We start from the raw sequence: 19899 nt of genomic DNA, 5'->3' as shown, positions 1-19899 counted from the left end.
ACGATGCTGGACACCTCATGAATTTCAGTGAGGCAAGACTAGTGATTAAGGAAGACAATTTATGACGGCCAAAGTGCATTGAAGCTGCCCTAATTGCTCTAAGTATCACCATCCACCAAAAGTCCGGCAATTACACTATCTCCAAACTGCTAATCAATAGAATGTTACCGATTCTGGAGACTGCTGTAACATGATGTTAAGAGGTCCTTCTCTAACTCAACCAGTCTCAGTACTACTACTACTACCCATGTTGTGGAGAAATTTTCTCCAGGAGGGGGGTATCAGCCCCCTTCAGCCCTTTCAGCCCTGAGGGGCCAAGCCCTCTCAGAAGGGGCGAGCGTCTTGTTTACTGCTAGAGTGAGTAATTGATCACAGATGCTATGCCACGTAGTCAAGTGACCTCTGCTCCTTGCAGCGGTGTTGCAAAGTGTATTTTTATAAGAGACAGTACATCTCTTACTTAGCAGGACAATTAAGGAAAATCCTGCTCCCACTTTATTACCATAGTAAAGATAGTGTACATTGTTGTCTATGCTTAAGACAGAAAGAAACAAACATTCTGCTTTGCTTCATCGAGGAGGTGACAAGGATGCAAGGTACTAGGTCAGCATTTTTTTTGTGTATTAGGGCAGTGACGGCTTGGGGTGGTGTGGCATCGCCAGACTATCTTTGACTCTAGGGAGAGTGACACTGACGCCAGGATAACTAGCAAAGAACACTGATCTGTGCGTTAGTGTGAACAAAGTGTCTCAAACACAATAAACATAAGAGAAGTGTGATCAGCTTCTCTTGTGATACATTGTGAACAATAAAGACAAATCTTGTGGAACATAGTGTACCAGTGTGCGTTTCCTAGACAATGGAAGACGTGGACATCCAAGGACACCTCAGCTTCTATCAAGTCACCGATACCTGTCGAAGGTGTTGAGAACACCATAGCTCACGTTACAAAGAGCAAGGTATGTTACGAATTTCTTGTAGATCGGGGGATTGCACAATTCTTGAGTCACAAGGAGTTTGTAATCAACCTATAATCGGCAGTAAGGTGTGGACTTTTGAGTCCAAACAAGTAGGTATTTCGTCAGCCATCATCGAATGAAATATGCTGACATAACACCCCCCAGGGGTAATTTATACTTACAAATTGTATCTCTTGACAGCCCAGTGTTGTGATGGTTTCGACAGCTTCTAGACCTCGTCTGCAGGGGCGGCTGTGTAGACGATTTGCTGTCATTTATCAGCTAAGTGTTCATTATATATAGTTATAATTTAAACACAGCAGGTAAGGCCAAAATCTTCAACACATGTTACACTCCACCTGGATACTGCCATATATATTTTCGTTTTATAAATAACAAAAAAGGCACAATACCATGAATGGAACGATACACAAATAACCCACATATAGAAGAGAGGAGCCTACGACGATGTTTCGGTCCGACTTGGGCCATTTACAAAGTCAGACTAACGAGAAAGGAGAGCAGGAGGGGTATATATAGTCAGGAGGTGGTATTAATAGTAGTGTAGGTAGAAGGTAGCAGTAGTGGGGAGGTAGGAGGAGGAGGAGCCAGTCAGATACTAAGAGAAGCACTGCAAGGGAGCTAGGTGCCCACAGTGGGTAAGAGCAAGAACACAGAATGGGGAAAAAATAAATAATAAAGGAACAAATACACAAGGCAAAAGAAAGACAACCCAAAGGAGATAAAAGAAAAGAGGAAAGGGGGAAGAGGGAGAAGAAGAAAAAGGAGGAATCAGGTTAAGTCACGGGTGTTCTGAAGTCTGGAGCATTTAACAATGTAGTGGGAGAGGAAGGCATCAAGAGAGACAAAGCCAGGACTAAGATTCATACAGGGAAAGCTGTGTATTGGGGAGGATTCAACCAGACGGCGACTGTTGAAATTGGAAGTAGGGAAGACAGTTTTAGCAGAAGACCAATCAACAGAATGACTGTGATCTCTAATGTGACAGAAAAGAGCATTGTTAGTGTCGGCAAACCTAACACTACTTTTGTGCTCCCAAAGTCTATCAGAAAGAGACTGGCCAGTGTCTCTAAAGTACTGAAGATGACAGGAGGAACAAGAAATATTTTTTTCCCCACTCTGTGTTCTTGCTCTTACCCTCTGTGGGCACCTAGCTCCCTTGCAGTGCTCCTCTTTCTTAGTATCTGACTGGCTCCTCCTCCTCCTCCTACCTCCCCACTACTACTACCTTCTACCTCCACTACTACTACTACACCCTCCTGCCTATATATACCCCTCCTGCTCTCCTTTTTCGTCGACCTCGCTGCTGGGTTAAGCCCTGGCTCTATTTCTACGACTAAGAACACTCCTCTCCAGCACTATTCTTCGTCTGTCTCGTCTTCCCCGCTCATCCCATTTGGGATCTTACCTGAACTTTCGTTCGCTCGTTCGTTCCTTTTTCGTTCACAGACCATACATAACACTACACAGTTCGATAGCATCGACACCATGCCTAGCCCTTCTAGGGCAGGGTAGGTACCTGAGCCAGAGCTTTCAGCTCACAAGACTATGACTCACGAAATCGTAATGACACGATTGCAAACAAACCATACCCCGGCCGGGATTGAACCGGCGGTCAAAGAGTCTCAAAACTCCAGACCGTCGCGTTAGCCACTAGACCAGCTAGCAACAATAAGATTCGTCCAACTAGGTATATTTCTACACCATAGGAAGGTTAGCACAGGCACCACTGTGACCACAAATGCAAGTTTTTACAGACGAATCTCCAGCTAGCGTGGCCGTGACGAACTCTAGCTCAAGTCCCCTCACTGCCGTCAACATGACTCACGAAATCGTAATGACACGATTACAAACAAACCATACTCCGGCCGGGATTGAACCCGCGGCCACGCTAGCTGGAGATTCGTCTGTAAAAACTTGCATTTGTGGTCACAGTGGTGCCTGTGCTAACCTTCCTATGGTGTAGGAATATACCTAGTTGGACGAATCTTATTGTGGCTAGCTGGTCTAGTGGCTAACGCGACGGTCTGGAGTTTTGAGACTCTTTGACCGCGGGTTCAATCCCGGCCGGGGTATGGTTCACAAGACTATCATTCCCATTAGCCCCCTTTGGGCGGAGATGGCAGACCCGAGAGGCTCAGCTTCTCCCTACGAGATCCGTGATGGCGGGGATTGAGGCTAGGCCGGGGACATTTGGTCCCGAAGATGAGGGGGTACGATCGACACCATGCCCAGCCCTTCTAGGGCAGGGTTGTTGCCTGAGCCCGAGCTTGTAGCTCACAAGATGAGGGGGTACTTGTGCCTCCTCCCACGGGAGACTTAGGTCTCAGACACTCCCTAGACAGGGAGCCAGTGTCGGGCCACCACTTGGAAAAGGCCCGGGCCGGGAGATTACCGGCGAATCTTTAACAACAACCTTTTTCGTTAGTGTGACTTTGTAAATGGTCCAAGTAGGGCCGAAACGTCGTCGTAAGCTCCTCTCTTATATTTGCGGATTATTTGTGTATATATACTCGTTTTCTTAGTTTTCTCTGTATTAGGACTGATGAAGTCACTCCTGGCGAGACGTTTCCTTTAATAAATGTCCTGAACTGTACATATGTATCTTTCTCTGCTCCTTCCTTATTGAGTGGGTGTGACCTGGACCTGTCTAGCATGGACCAGTAGGCTTGCTGCAGTGCTGCTTATTTCTTATTTTTCTTAAAAAACTGAGTTCAATTCGGAAAGGAATTCTCTACTTACAACACCGAAATTAACTTGCGAAAAAAAATCTTGTACTATAACCTAGCAATACAAGAGTGGGAGGCCTGAATATGTCCATGCATGATGCAAGAAAACAGAAGAGTGGTTTGTCAACTGCTGTTTTATAATATTAATGTCTATAGTTAGACTCCAAAATATCTTTGGAGAGAAGTAATAGTGAGGAAGATAGCTAGTTTGATGAAGAAGGATTGGCATAAGAGATAAGAATGACATGCAACCAACAGAAGCCAAAAACTCACTATATTACCAACATAAGTTCATGTATTACAAACATTCAAACAATAAATTAACAACGAACCAAGAATGTCTTGCTGAGGAACCCAGTTGGTAATCATTACGTTGTCAGGGACGTTCTTCAACTCTCCCTCGTATTTCCAGACGACTCGCTGAGGCAGCCTCCTGAAGGCCTGGAGGAAGACGTCACGGTACTGGACTGGCATGTAAGAACCACGAGAAAATGAACCCAAATTGAAGTAGATAACACCACTAGATCCCGCTCCCGTGATCCAAGACTCCAATTCCTGTTAAGCAGTAATATATTAGAGAACAAAAAGGCACAATACCGTGACTGGAACAATACATAAATAACCCGCACTTAGAAGAGTGAAGCTTATGACATTTCGGTCCGACTTGGACCATCAGTGTGACTTACAATTGGTCCAAGTCGGACCATAGTGTTACATTAGGGGTGTATATGCAGACATTTACCATAGACTTTACGTTAACAAGAAGCTATGTTAAGCAAGTGGAAATTTCAATGCAGTAAAACTGTCCTCAGAATGGTGGCATTCATAACTGAAAGACTCTCTACAGCACAATCTAAAGACCTTGAAACATAAACAGATGATGCTATCATAAATTAGAAGATAATGATAGGATAAATGGCGCATAAATTTATCATTGTTTATAGGTTTCCTGTACACTTTGTATTTTAGGAAGGTGTCAACCCTGGAAGGATCTGCACTGAACAAGAGAATCCAAAAAAATTATCTCCTCTCAGGTGAATCGGAAGGACAGTCATCTTCAAGGACTAAATCACGAGGAAGAGCAAGGTCACGAGCAAGAATCAGGTTAGGTAATCAGTCCCTGATTACCTCAAACTCCTCATCTTTCACCGTCCACTGTACTGAAGAAGACACTGACCGGTGAAGTGTTTCCAGAATGGAAATCCCGGAATGTTGCACAGAAAAACATCTACGACTATATATTTCTCTATCTTCAGAGAAATACATAAAAAAACACTTAGGTGCTTTTGTTCTGTTATTTATTATGTGAGTTGTTATTCTCACATTTGTATTCATTTGGTTTATGGTGAGTTCTTTCCATTTTGAATATTATATAATGAGAACCGAATTCCAATTACTATTTTACTTAAGGGTTTTGACATACTCAAAAATTAGGGAATTATTCTATGCATATCTAAGGGAATTTGTTTTATTAAGTTAATATAGTTATTAAATTTCTTCCAGTTCTGCTGTATATGACTTCGAGGTTAGTTTCTGGAACCAGTGATAATGCGATTACTTATTGTTAAACAAATAGGATGCGATTATCATATAAATAGGGTACGATTATGTTACATGTAGGTAATACTGCAGAGTCTGATGCTAAAATTGTCTCTCTTACTGTAACTGCTAGGACACTGCAGTAATTCCAATACACAAGGTCACAAGTGCTAGGCGTTATCGTGTTGGTGTAGGAGGGATACACAACTGTCCTGGATCAGCCAATCTTAGGTAGTCAGGACAATCGTGTTGGTGTAGGATGGATACACAACTGTCCTGGATCAGTCAGTCTTAGATAGTCCGGACAATCGTGTTGGTGTAGGAGGGATACACAACTGTCCTGGATCAGTCAGTCTTAGATAGTCAGGACAATCGTGTTGGTGTAGGAGGGATACACAACTGTCCTGGATCAGCCAATCTTAGGTAGTCAGGACAATCGTGTTGGTGCAGGAGGGATACACAATTGTCCTGGATCAGCCAATCTTAGGTAGTCAGGACAACTGTCTTAGTCAGGACAACTGCCTTAGATAGTCAGGACAACAGTCTTAGTCAGGACAACTGTCTTAGAGAGTCAGGACAACTGTCTTAGGTAGTCAGGACAACTGTCTTAAATAGTCAGGACAACTGTCTTAGGTAGTCAGGACAACTGTCTTAGGTGGTCAGGACAACTGTCTTAGTCAGGACAACTGTCTTATATAGTCAGGACAACTGTCTTATACAGTCAGGACAACTGTCTTAGATAGTCAGGACAACTGTCTTAGTCAGGACAGCTGTCTTAGATAGTCAGGACAACTGTCTTAGTCAGGACAACTGTCTTATATAGTCAGGACAACTGTCTTAGTCAGGACAACTGTCTTAGTCAGGACAACTGTCTTAGGTAGTCAGGACAACTGTCTTAGTCAGGACAACCGTCTTATATAGTCAGGAAAACTGTCTTAGATAGTCAGGACAACTGTCTTAGGTAGTCAGGACAACTGTCTTAGTCAGGACAACTGTCTTAGGTAGTCAGGACAACTGTCTTAAATAGTCAGGACAACTGTCTTAGGTAGTCAGGACAACTGTCTTAGGTAGTCAGGACAACTGTCTTAGTCAGGACAACTGTCTTAGGTAGTCAGGACAACTGTCTTATATAGTCAGGACAACTGTCTTATACAGTCAGGACAACTGTCTTAGGTAGTCAGGACAACTGTCTTAGTCAGGACAACTGCCTTAGATAGTCAGGACAACTGTCTTAGTCAGGACAACTGTCTTAGAGAGTCGGGACAACTGTCTTAGGTAGTCAGGACAACTGTCTTAAATAGTCAGGACAACTGTCTTAGGTAGTCAGGACAACTGTCTTAGGTAGTCAGGACAACTGTCTTAGTCAGGACAACTGTCTTATATAGTCAGGACAACTGTCTTATACAGTCAGGACAACTGTCTTAGTCAGGACAACTGTCTTAGATAGTCAGGACAACTGTCTTAGTCAGGACAACTGTCTTATATAGTCAGAACAACTGTCTTAGTCAGGACAACTGTCTTAGTCAGAACAATTGTCTTAGTCAGGACAACTGTCTTAGTCAGGACAACTGTCTTAGGTAGTCAGGACAACTGTCTTAGGTAGTCAGGACAACTGTTTTAGTCAGGACAACCGTCTTATATAGTCAGGAAAACTGTCTTAGATAGTCAGGACAACTGTCTTAGGTAGTCAGGACAACTGTCTTAGTCAGGACAACTGTCTTAGGTAGTCAGGACAACTGTCTTATACAGTCAGGACAACTGTCTTAGGTAGTCAGGACAACTGTCTTAGTCAGGACAACTGTCTTATATAGTCAGGACAACTGTCTTATACAGTCAGGACAACTGTCTTAGGTAGTCAGGACAACTGTCTTAGATAGTCAGGACAACTGTCTTAGTCAGGACAACTGTCTTAGATAGTCAGGACAACTGTCTTAGTCAGGACAACTGTCTTATATAGTCAGGACAAATGTCTTAGTCAGGACAACTGTCTTAGTCAGGACAACTGTCTTAGGTAGTCAGGACAACTGTCTTAGTCAGGACAACCGTCTTATATAGTCAGGAAAACTGTCTTAGATAGTCAGGACAACTGTCTTAGGTAGTCAGGACAACTGTCTTAGTCAGGACAACTGTCTTAGATAGTCAGGACAACTGTCTTAGGTAGTCAGGACAACTGTCTTAGATAGTCAGGACAATTGTCTTAGTCAGGACAACTGTCTTAGATAGTCAGGACAACTGTCTTATAGTCAGGACAACTGTCTTAGGTAGTCAGGACAACTGTCTTATAGTCAGGACAACTGTCTTAGGTAGTCATGACAACTCTCTCAGGTAGTCAGGACACCTGTCTTAGATAGTCAGGACAACTGTCTTAGTCAGGACAACTGTCTTAGATAGTCAGGACAACTGTCTTATAGTCAGGACAACTGTCTTAGGTAGTTAGGACAACTGTCTTATAGTCAGGACAACTCTCTTAGGTAGTCAGGACACCTGTCTTAGATAGTCAGGACAACTGTCTTAGTCAGGACAACTGTCTTAGATAGTCAGGACAACTGTCTTATAGTCAGGACAACTGTCTTAGGTAGTCAGGACAACTGTCTTGGGTAGTCAGGACAACTGTCTTATAGTCAGGACAACTGTCTTAGATAGTCAGGACAACTGTCTTATAGTCAGGACAACTCTCTTGGGTAGTCAGGACACCTGTCTTAGATAGTCAGGACAACTCTCTTAGGTAGTCAGGACACCTGTCTTAGATAGTCAGGACAACTGTCTTATAGTCAGGAAACTGTCTTAGGTAGTCAGGACAGCTGTCTTATAGTCAGGACAACTGTCTTAGATAGTCAGGACAACTGTCTTATAGTCAGGACAACTGTCTTAGATAGTCAGGACAACTGTCTTATAGTCAGGACAACTGTCTTAGACAGTCAGGACAACTGTCTTATAGTCAGGACAACTGTCTTATAGTCAGGACAACTGTCTTAGATAGTCAGGACAACTGTCTTATAGTCAGGACAACTGTCTTAGATAGTCAGGACAACTGTCTTATAGTCAGGACAACTGTCTTAGATAGTCAGGACAACTGTCTTATAGTCAGGACAACTGTCTTAGACAGTCAGGACAACTGTCTTATAGTCAGGACAACTGTCTTATAGTCAGGACAACTGTCTTAGATAGTCAGGACAACTGTCTTATAGTCAGGACAACTGTCTTAGATAGTCAGGACAGCTGTCTTATAGTCAGGACAACTGTCTTAGATAGTCAGGACAACTGTCTTATAGTCAGGACAACTGTCTTAGACAGTCAGGACAACTGTCTTATAGTCAGGACAACTCTCTTAGGTAGTCAGGACACCTGTCTTAGGTAGTGAGGACATCTGTCTTAGGTAGTCAGGACAACTATCTTAGGTACTCAGGACAACTATCTTAGGTAGTCAGGACAACTATCTTAGGTAGTCAGGACAACTCACCTGAGGCAGAGGGTTAGCAGGGCGACAGTGCATGGCGCCCACCTCCACCTGTGAGGGCAGGAGAGGCAGTGGTATACCGATGCTAAAGTGTGTGTTCATCAGTGCTAGACTCATGTTCCTCTCTAACTCCAACAACGGTGGCAGCTCCGGGAACTGTGCTGAGATCTGTTAAATAATGCCACGACTGTGAAAATTTCACTTCAACTGTTACACCAAATATAACGATATAGCTAACATTTCCTGGGAATTAGATAAACTGTACAGTGATGTTTAAAGTACAAGGGAAATCGTCATTAGATTAATGGTGTAAAATTAGATGCAATCACTCTGAAATAACTGATATATATTGTTATTAAAAAATACACTAAATCAAGATTGACAGTTTTGTTATTGAAAATTGTGTCAGTATTAAAAATACCTCTTTTTGAAGCTGAGGAACAATGTTCCAATTCCTCCAGTAAACTGCAAATGCTATATGTATCAGTGTGTTCAAAAATCGATGCCAGATGGAGTAAGGTCGTGAGAAATCAAGCGACTGGCTGGGTACATAGGCAGGATTCATGACATTACCCAGGACGGCACTCTGACGGTAGTCAGTGCCTGGTGTGGAAACCATAATGAAGGGAGCCTGGTGCAGGAACGGGTACACTACCTAAGGAGAGAGCAATTCTCAGCGTCACTCTAGTTTGAAACTGTTGATGCAGTTATATATTTGTTACACTTTATTCAGCCTATATCACGCCCATATGGGCATGTCTCTTGACCTTCAGACCAGGTGTTAAGGGTATAACGAGCAGGAGACTCCATCAACCAGCTACAAAGAAACCCACTAAAGTTGTGAAGCAATGTGGTACACTTGTCAATCATCCCTGGTGGACTTACCTTCAAGTCTTGTCGTTACTTACAGAGTTTCTTGCTTGCATTTATCTTATTGTACATAACTGTATACACTGTACAAGTGTACATAGTCTCTGTAGATGTTGTTAGGTAAGACATATATGCAACAATTAGGTATCTTTATTTCGATACGTTTCGCTTACACAGTAGGCTTCTTCAGTCGAGTACAGAAAAGTTGATAGAAGCAGAAGATACTTGAAGACGATGTAATCAGTCCATCACCCTTGAAGTTTTGAGGTGGTCAGTCCCTCAGTCTGGAGAAGAGTATTGTTCCATAGTCTGAAACAATATGGAGCTAAAGTGACAGGATGGAGCCTTATATACCGCCAGGAGGTGAGATGTAGGCCACTAGTAGAGGTTGCATATGTGTCTTACCTAACAACCTGTCGGTATTTTATACCATTTTAATGTTCAGTCTCTGTAGATATTGCAAATACCTGACTATTTGGTGAAGGAAATAGAATCAGTTACTCCCTCTGTTGCCTTTTAGCGCGTTTGATTCCCAGCGAGGGTAGAAACATTGTACATGTTTCCTTACATCGGTTGTCTTCGTTCCCTATAAATAAAATAGGTACCTGGGTGTTAGTTGACTGGTGTGGGTCGCATCCTGGGTGTTAGTTGACTGGTGTGGGTCGCATCCTGGGACAAGACTGACTTAATTTTTGTGTGAAATGCTCTGCGTGACAAGTAGCTTTCAATATGGTAGTATGTCATTGATGTCAGCTATGGTCTGTATACCTTGTACATATACTTGTAGAAATAAGTATTATTATTATTATTATTATTATTATTATTATTATTATTATTATTATTATTATTATTATTATTATACAGCCAGGTGTGCAGGCCAGTAGTCTACACTTGTTTTCATTATACACTACCATCAGCTGGACTGACCTGATATATTATACTTCGGATAGAAAGAATTCACTGCTGATAAATTGAATAAATGACATTGTAAGCCTTTTTAATTTAAACAATAATTCATATAGATTCCTAAGTAGTAGGATGGTAGACAGCAACCACCCAGGGAGGTACTACCGTCCTGTGGTAGTAGGTTGGTAGACAGCAACCACCCAGGGAGGTACTACCGTCCTGTGGTAGTAGGTTGGTAGACAGCAACCACCCAGGGAGGTACTACCGTCCTGTGGTAGTAGGATGGTAGACAGCAACCACCCAGGGAGGTACTACCGTCCTGTGGTAGTAGGTTGGTAGACAGCAACCACCCAGGGAGGTACTACCGTCCTGCCAAGTGAGTGTAAACCGAAAGCCTGTAATTGTTATACATGATGGTAGGATTGCTGGTGTTTTTTGTCTGTCTCATAAACATGCAAGATTTCAGGTACGTCTTGCTACTTCTACTTACACTTAGGTCACGCTACACATACATGTACAAGCATATATATACATACTACTCTGCGTTTTCTTCTATTTCCTTTCTAGTTCTTGTTTATTTCCTGTTATCTCCATGGGGAAGTTGAACAGAATTCTTCTTTCGTAAGCCATGCGTGTTGTAAGAGGCGACTAAAATGCCGGGAGCAAGGGGTTAGTAACCTCTTCTCCTGTATAAATTACTAAATTTAAAAAGAGAAACTGTCGTTTTTCTTTTTGGGCCACCCTGCCTCGGTGGGATACGGCCGGTTTGTTGAAAGAAGAAGTTCGTATAGATCTAAATAATACGAAATATGCAAAATTCTTGTGTATACAATCCACGGAAGACAGAAGTATAGGATAATTCTGCTGATTTAAGGATAAGAGGACTTTTAAGTTTATAAGAGTAGCGTATTACATCTTCCTTTGTCCTGTGACAAAAACACATGAAGCAAGTTAAAGTTGTTCCGAAAATAAAAACACCTGAAAGTAGCAGTGGTTCCTGTGAGAAAAACTAATGGAAGATTAAAATAAAAATTAGATATGTCTGAAAGCTAATGAATTATAGTATAAGAATTGACAGGAAGCTGACGAGACGAATTAACTTAATATAAAATATTTCTTCAATTACTGTAGATGTGGAGCTTACTCCTTAATTAATAATCAAAAAGACGGTGAACATAATGTTTACTGAGCTATAATAACTCAACCTGAAAACCGCCATTTTTTTTTTGTAGTCACTCTCAGCCTTTGAAAAATCTGATATTGTCGCAACAGCTGAGAAGTGAACATTAAAATGGTATAAAATACCGACAGGTTGTTAGGTGAGACACATATGCAACAGTTAGGTATCTTTATTATGAAACGCTTCGCCTACACAGTAGGCTTCTTCAGTCGAGTACAGAAAAGTTGATAGAAGCAGAAGATACTTGAAAACGATGTAATCAGTCCATCACCCTTGAAGTTTTGAGGTGGTCAGTCCCTCAGTCTGGAGAAGAGTATTGTTCCATAGTCTGAAACAATATGGAGTTGAATTCATTCATTCATGTTGATTCGCCTGTACTTCCGGCCCGGGTTTTCTCTAGATGGTGACCCGGCAGTGGCCCCCCGGGTGGGGGGTGACGATCATCTTCTTCTTTCTTCTTTCTTGGCCGTCCAGTTGGAGGATGTCGTCGTCTTCTATCTTGCGCTGACTTCCCCGAAGGGAAGCGCAGTCGGGCAGAGGCAGCAGTTACAGGGTAGATTGGAGCCACACCCCAGCTTTAGTGGACAGCAAAGTGCTGGGGAAACTTGTCTTCATGGTGAATGGTCATGGATAGTCGTGCTAGAGGAGGGTACCGTCTTCAAGGTCCCCATTCTGAAGCATCCTGAATTTCCTCTTTGAGGTGTACTCGACTTCCACAAGGTGTTGGGTGTTGGCAGTGAGTAGTCTGGTCATGTCTGCAGTGGTGTATGTAACAGTTTGGTCGTGTTACATCCAGGAGGTGCTGATGGATTTCTGAAGACAGCATTCTGTTCTTATACTGCTTGGTTGTGTAGAAGTATACACCCTTCAGGCATCGGACTTGTTGTGGTGCAGCAGTGTCAGTGGTAGTGGCACCGTGAGGTGCATCCGCAGTTTCTTGTGTTTTTGCTTTCTTGGCTGGTGGCTGAACTGGTGAAGGCGAGATTTCCGACTGGTCAGTTGCTCTAGCAGTGGATGCAAGCGGTAGTGGACTCTCATTGGTGGGGTTTGCCGACGTCTCAGTGGTCCATCTCTGTGTCTAGTGGAGGTTGTGACAGCGGTTGAGCAGCGGTGATGCTGGTAATATTTGCAGTAGATTTTAGGATCTCAGTGGAAGGTGGTGATGCAGGGAATGTGAGGCCAGGCATATTATTTAGTTTGAAAAGTTCATTGATGGTGGTGTTGAAGGAACCAGGCTCAGCTGCATTCTGTACATGAGCATACATAATGCAACAAAGAGTCTTGGTGGAGTCGGCAGTAGGTGCTGGCAGGGAAGTGGTGGGAGCAGCTTGCGTGGCATGTAGTATCGTGGAAGTGTCTGCTTCAAGCTTGGCGATAGCAGAATATGTGGCTGTTTGTGGGCTGGGTTTCTTTTGTTGTTGTTGTTGTTGTTGTTGTTTCTTGAGTATGTCTCTTCTGGTAGGGCACCTGGCAGCAAGAGTATGGTGGTCATTCTTGCAGTTCAAGCATTTAGGTGGTGAAGCAGTAGTGCAATTCTTGAAGTCATGACCCTCACGGCCACAGGTGGAGCAGAACTTCTTGTCCTTGGTAGGAAAATCATTTGTGGTGAATAAGTATGAGTAACAATTATAGCACTGTGAGATATGTTGGAATTTCTCTGCTTCGATGAAGGCTGGGTTGATGTGGAAGTAGTGAATAGCCAGGCCCTCAGCGAGAGCTCTGGCTGCCATGTTGACGTCACTGAAGGTGACCTTCAGCATGGATGAAGCATTGGGTATTTTAGTAATGAAGTCCACCTTGGCCCAAGGGTTCTTTGCTTCGATAGATGACTTGATTTCTTCAGTGGCCTGTACAGTGATAAGGTTGTCGAGTCGCTTGAGGAACACAGTTCTCCTGGCCCTCAGTGCTGGGGAAGTCAAGACAAGAAATTCCTGGTCTCGTAGAGTGGTAGTAGCAGTAGTAGTAAGTAGTTTCTCAGCCTCTGTGTCGTCTGTACAGACGACAACAAAGGCCTCCTTGAGCGATAAAATCGCATTACATTTGACTTGCAGCCTGCCACTAACGACAGCTGCAAGTGCTAGTTTGGACGACTCATTGGTTGTGCCACTCGCTGGTTTGATCTTTACTCTGTTAGAGTAATGCATCGTGGAGTTGAAGTGACAGGATGGAGCCTTATATACCACCAGGAGGTGAGATGTAGGCCACTAGTAGAGGAAAGAATGTAATCGTTGGGAGGTCAGGTCCCTCTCCCTAGTGAGAATGGCGGGATTTGAGAGGGACCTGACCTTCCAACGACAACATTCTTACCTCTACTAGTGGCCTACATCTCAGCTCCTGGTGGTATATAAGGCTCCATCCTGTCACTTCAACTCCATATTGTTTCAGACTATGGAACAATACTCTTCTCCAGACTGAGGGACTGACCACCTCAAAACTTCAAGGGTGATGGACTGATTACATCGTATTAAAGTATCTTCTGCTTCTATCAACTTTTCTGTACTCGACTGAAGAAGCCTACTGTGTAGGTGAAACGTTTCGAAATAAAGATACCTAACTGTTGCATATGTGTCTTATCTAACAGCTCAGAAGTGAGTGAAATTCCTACGATAAAGTTAGCGGAAATTTTCTTTCACAGTTTGAAAAAGTCTGACAACAGTGGTTACCTACATTAGAATTTCCATCACTGGTGTGCGCGCTCGTGTGGGTTTATGACCCACTTAATATTTGTATTGATAACTCATTATAACTGTGACCAGGTGTGGACTTGTCAGTGGCTCATTACTTTGTAATTTGTTCATGATTGTAACCATGTATGGGAGTGTAGATGGATTATTACCTTCGTAACTTGCCGTGATTGTAACCAGATCTATCTGAAGTTCTTTATCTTTGAAACTACTTCTGCTATCATAACTTTGGGGTCCAGTCCCTGGACCCATGATGTACCTCTGTAATCTTTTGACTACCGCCCACAGGATGGGTATGGGGTGACTACCGCCCGCAGAATGAGTATGGGGTGACTACTGCCCAAAGGATGGGTATGGGGTGCATAATAAAGATACTAGGCTAACACTGATGTAAATCATGCCAAATATAAATTAAAATCTTCTTTAAATATGTTTTAGAAGAACTATTGAATGAGCTGGATTCATTTTGTTAAATGTAAAACTAACGGCTTAATAAAGCTCCTGGAGAGCGAAACGTTGCCACAATAAAATGTCACATTAGTTGCACTTGTGTCCTTTTATTTTACATATTGTCAGTAATTCTACCAACATATTACAAATGTAACACTAATAATTATTGAGCCATTCTTACCTCATTAAACGCATGGTCTACTATAAAGAGATCAAACTCTTTCCTTCTCTCGTAAAGTTCCTTCACCAGAGGAACTTTGTAAAAGTCTCTGGCAATTACGGGAAGAACTTTCTCAAACATCGTAAATCCGGTAGTCCAGTCGTCTTTATACTCAAACATATTTATATTTTGGAAATGTTGAAGACCATGGCTAATATCAGTGATGTTGGGATGATTTGTCGATTTTGGGCTGTTAGACAACATTGTTACCTGGAAAAAAGATATGGATTCAGGATTCTGGTAAACTTGAATGACCATGATCAAACCTCCGTTGATAATTACTTGAATTATTTAAAGCTAAGACAATTACCATCACGTCCAAAGGTTCTGTTATTACTTATGCTCCTGATGGGATCCATTTTTAGCTGTTGACTGTCTCAAAATCACCTGTTGCAAAATGTAATTTTTCTTGGAGAAACACTGACTGCATTATATATTTCATCATCACAAAAAATCAGAGCAATGTTATACCTGGTGACCTCGGTCGGCCAAAGCCTCAGCAAGTGGGATGAAGACGTTTTTATGGCTCTGGGAGGAGACTGGGAGAAGCACCAGTATCTTGTAGTGTTTCTCAGGAGGGTCTAAGTCCCCCGCGACTACCGCCGCCAGGGCCGCCACCATCACATATATCCCAGCTAGAAACATCTGTATATACACGTAAGTGCAAAAGTCAGAGTTTGTTATTCAATTATTCATCTGAATCTGGGCAAACAAATAATTTATTACCGAAAAGAAATAAGAACATAAGAACATTAAAACGAAGGAACACTGCAGCAGGCCTACTGGCCCATGCGAGGCAGGTCCAAGTCTCCTACCGGCTTAAGCCAATGCACCCAACCTAGTCAGGTCAGGTCACATTGACTTAAGGGAGGAACACGGCAACCGTCCTGGTAGCACAAGCTATCAGGTCCAACTCACACCCACCCACATCCACTCATGTATTTATCCAACCTATTTTTAAAGCTACACAACGTTCTGGCCTCTGTAACTGTACTTGGGAGTTTGTTCCACTCATCCACAACTCTATTACCAAACCAGTACTTTCCTTTATCCTTCCTGAATCTGAATTTTTCTAACTTAAAACCATTGCTGCGAGCCCTGTCTAGGCTAGATATTTTCAGCACACTATTTACATCCCCTTTATTTATTCCTGTCTTCTGTTTATACACCTCAACCATATCCCCCCTAATTCTACGTCTTTCTAAAGAGTGCAGATTCAGGGCCCTTAGTCTATCCTCATAGGGAAAGTTTCTGATACATGGGATCAACTTTGTCACCCTCCTTTGTACATTTTCCAGAGCATTTATATCCATTCTGTAATACGGTGACCAAAACTGTGCAGCATAATCTAAATGAGGCCTAACCAAGGATGTATAGAGTTGAAGAACAACCTGAGGACTCCTATTATTTATGCTTCTTGATATGAAGCCAAGGATTCTATTAGCTTTATTGCGAACACTTATGCACTGTTGTCTTGATTTCTGATTACTGCTAACCAACATTTAGAACTTTGCATTTGTCTATATTAAACTGCATCTGCCACTTCTCCGACCACTGCATCAGTCTATTCAAATCTTTCTGGAGTGCTCTAATGTCCTCGTCAGAATGAATTCGACGGCCTATTTTGGTGTCATCGGCAAACTTGGTGATGTCGCTCTTTATGCCCTCATCTATGTCATTTATGTAGATTGTGAACAGCAGGGGGTCCAACACTGACCCCTGTGGAACACCGCTCGTGACGCTTCCCCACTCTGATTTCTCCCCATTTATGCAAACTCTCTGCTGCCTATTTGTCAACCATGCCTCTATCCAGGAAAAAATTTCTCCTCCTATTCCATGTGCCTTAATTTTCCTCAATAGTCTCTGATGTGGGACCCTGTCAAAAGCCTTACTGAAGTCCATATACACAATATCATATTCATTACCATGATCTACCTCCTCAAATACCTTAGTGAAAAAAGTTAATAAATTCGTAAGGCAGGAACGCCCCTTTGTAAAACCATGCTTAGATTCGTTGATTAATTTATGCTTTTCAAGGTGGCTACGAACTTCCTCGGCAATTATTGATTCCATAAATTTTCCCACTGTGGAGGTTAGGCTTATTGGTCTATAGTTCGAAGCTAAGGACCTGTCACCTGCTTTGGAAATAGGTATCACATTTGCCATTTTCCACTTATCTGGCACCATACCAGTTTGTAGTGATATGTTGAAAATATTAGCCAAAGGTTTGCTAAGCTCCTCTTTACATTCCTTTAGAACCCTTGCATACAGTTCATCAGGGCCTGGGGATTTGTTAGGTTTTAATTTATCTATTTGCCTAAGGACCATGTCACTTGTGACCCTAATAGTGCACAGTTTATTATCGTCCTGTTCTACATAATTTATCCTTTCTGGAATATCGCTGGTATCCTGCTGTGTAAAATGTGAGAGGAAGTATGTGTTAAAAATTCTACACATTTCCTTGTCACTGTCAGTGAGCTGACCCGAGGAACTTTTGAGTGGGCTTGTCTTGTCCCTGATCTTACTTCTGTATACCTGAAAGAATCCTCTTGGGTTAGTCTTCGATTCTCTTGCAACTTTAACCTCATAATCTCTTTTTGCTTTTCTAATTCCCTTTTTTTATTTCTCTCTGTAACTGAATATATCGATTTCTTAATTGCCCCTCTCCTCTTTTGATTTGCCTATATATGCCTCTCTTTTGACCAATCAGATATTTTAATCTATTGTTCATCCATTTAGGATCATTTTTGTTTGATCTGATTTCCCTATTTGGAACATAATTTGACTGAGCAGCTAGAACTATGCCCTGGAAAGCGTCATATCGGCAACCATCGCCACCTACCTGACCCTTAGTCAGGTCATTCCAGTTCAGCCCACCTAAGTAATTTTACAGTCCTATGAAATCAGCCAAGCGAAAGTCAGGGACGGAGACTTGATTGCCATTATTAGGGGAATTCCATGATATATTAAAACTGTGTGATTTGTGATCACTTTCCCCAAGCTCATCATTAATTTCAAGATTATTAATTAGTGTTTCCCTACTGGCAAGAACCAAGTCAAGGAGGTTATTTTCCCTAGATGGCTCTGTCACAAACTGTTTTAAAAAACAATCCTGGATCGTATCAAGAAAGTCACCTGACTCTAAATTTCCTGTCAAATTGCTCCAGTCAATCTGTCTGTAGTTGAAATGTCCCATTAGCACAACATTTTCATATGTAAATGTCTTACGAATTTCGTCCCATAGAAGTTTACTGCACTCCCTATCAAAATTTGGGGCCCTGTAAATCACACCCAAAATTAGTTTTTCTCGGCCCTCGAGAAGCTGTAACCAAACAGATTCAGTGGCTGACGCTTCTAATTTTTTATCTTGTCTAACACAACAATTTAAATTGTCTCTGACATACATCGCTACTCCACCACCCTTCCTGTTGACCCTGTCAGTGTGGAATAATTTATAGCCTTGTATGTGACATTCAGAGGGCATCTCTCTATCTTTCAGATTGAGCCAGGTCTCTGTTATAGCAATAATATCTATGTTTCCTGCACTTGCAATTAATCTTAGCTCATCTATCTTATTTCTTACACTCCTGCTATTAGTATAGTAAACCTTAAGGGAGCTAGTCTCTTGCTGCCCTCTGCTGTCCCCCTTTGTTTGCTGACCTGATCTATTGTCTTTATTTATAACTTCATGCTGAATGCCTTTTATACATTTACTGTTTCCAACCCTTGTGTTGCAACCTGCTTGTTCCCCACACACACCCATACCTCTATCTTCTATCAGTTTAAAATCATAGGCATTTCACCAATGGCCTTCTCAATTGAGTTTGCAAGCGCTACCACCCCAGCCCCAGAGAGATGTACCCCATCCCTTGCATACATATCATGTTTGCCATAAAAGTTGTTCCAGTTGTCAATGAATGGGATTGCAAGTTCCTTGCAGTATCTGTCTAGCCAGCAATTTACACCAATTGCCCTAGACAACCATTCATTTCCTACTCCCCCTCTAGGCAAGATGCTACATATGATTGGGATCCCTCCCTTAGACTTAATGAAATCTATAGCTGACCTGTACTTATCAAACAGCTCTTCTCTCCTACCCTTCCCAATGTCATTTCCACCAGCACTGAGACAGATAATGGGCTTGTTCCCATTACCTGACATGATATTATCCAGCCTGTTGACTATGTCCCCAACACCAGCTCCAGGGAAGCACACTCTATCTCTCATCTTCTTATTCCTATTACAAAAAGCACGGTCAATATATCTTACCTGAGAGTCACCTACCACAAGAATACGCTGACCTCTGTTAGCAGGGGCAGTAGTACCCTTACCTTCACTGGCCACTGAAGTACATTCATCCTGAAGAACAGAGAAACGATTTCCTACCTTCAGATCTTCACTCGTAACTTTCCTTATTCTGATTCTCCTACCATTACTGTGAACCACTCGCCACTTGTAGCAGGTGCTGGACTGCACCTCACTGCTGGTAGCCGTTGCTACCTCCCCACCTACAGCCTCCTCACAGCGAGAGGCAGACTGCACCTCACTGCTAGAAGCATCATTCCCCACAACTCCAGCCACCTCACACTCTCTCCCAGACCCACTGAGGTGGACCTTCAGCCTCCTAATCTCCTCCTGGAGAAGCAAGACCTCCTCCTTCAACTCTCCAACCTCAATTTTTAAAACACTGCAGAAGCAAGCCATGCTTTGTAACCGTCCACGCTAATCCCCAAAGCAGCTCAGGGTCTGTGTGGCCAATTTCTAAGTTAGTTTGTGTCTCAATAACCTTATGTCTGGACTCATATAGTGACTTGAAGGAGAGAGAGAAAAAAAAAGGACGTGCAAAAAAAGATGTATTTCAAAATAAAACTGAATACTTTTGTT

The 19899-nt window shown here is 42.5% G+C and overlaps 1 protein-coding gene across 5 annotated transcripts in view; it reads right to left on the bottom strand.

Annotated features, from left to right (window-relative positions):
• Positions 1-19899, bottom strand: part of LOC138855226 (UDP-glycosyltransferase UGT5-like) — a 35897-nt gene that overhangs the window by 11671 nt on the left and 4327 nt on the right. For 4 of the 5 annotated variants that reach the window (XM_070103511.1, XM_070103510.1, XM_070103508.1 and 1 more), the window contains exons 2-6: positions 15487-15660; positions 14977-15225; positions 9127-9360; positions 8709-8873; positions 4042-4264 (exon numbers count right to left, since the gene is read on the bottom strand). In XM_070103511.1, the coding sequence (XP_069959612.1) occupies positions 4042-4264; positions 8709-8873; positions 9127-9360; positions 14977-15225; positions 15487-15660 (1045 nt within the window). The remainder of the gene's footprint in view (positions 1-4041; positions 4265-8708; positions 8874-9126; positions 9361-14976; positions 15226-15486; positions 15661-19899) is intronic. The other variant, XM_070103512.1, reaches the window with a different exon arrangement.

The sequence above is a fragment of the Cherax quadricarinatus genome, chromosome 85 (genome assembly GCF_038502225.1).
Source record: "Cherax quadricarinatus isolate ZL_2023a chromosome 85, ASM3850222v1, whole genome shotgun sequence".
Taxonomy (NCBI): Eukaryota; Metazoa; Arthropoda; class Malacostraca; order Decapoda; family Parastacidae; genus Cherax; species Cherax quadricarinatus.
Note: the sequence above shows the minus strand (reverse complement) of the source record. Positions and strands in the feature narration are given on the sequence as shown.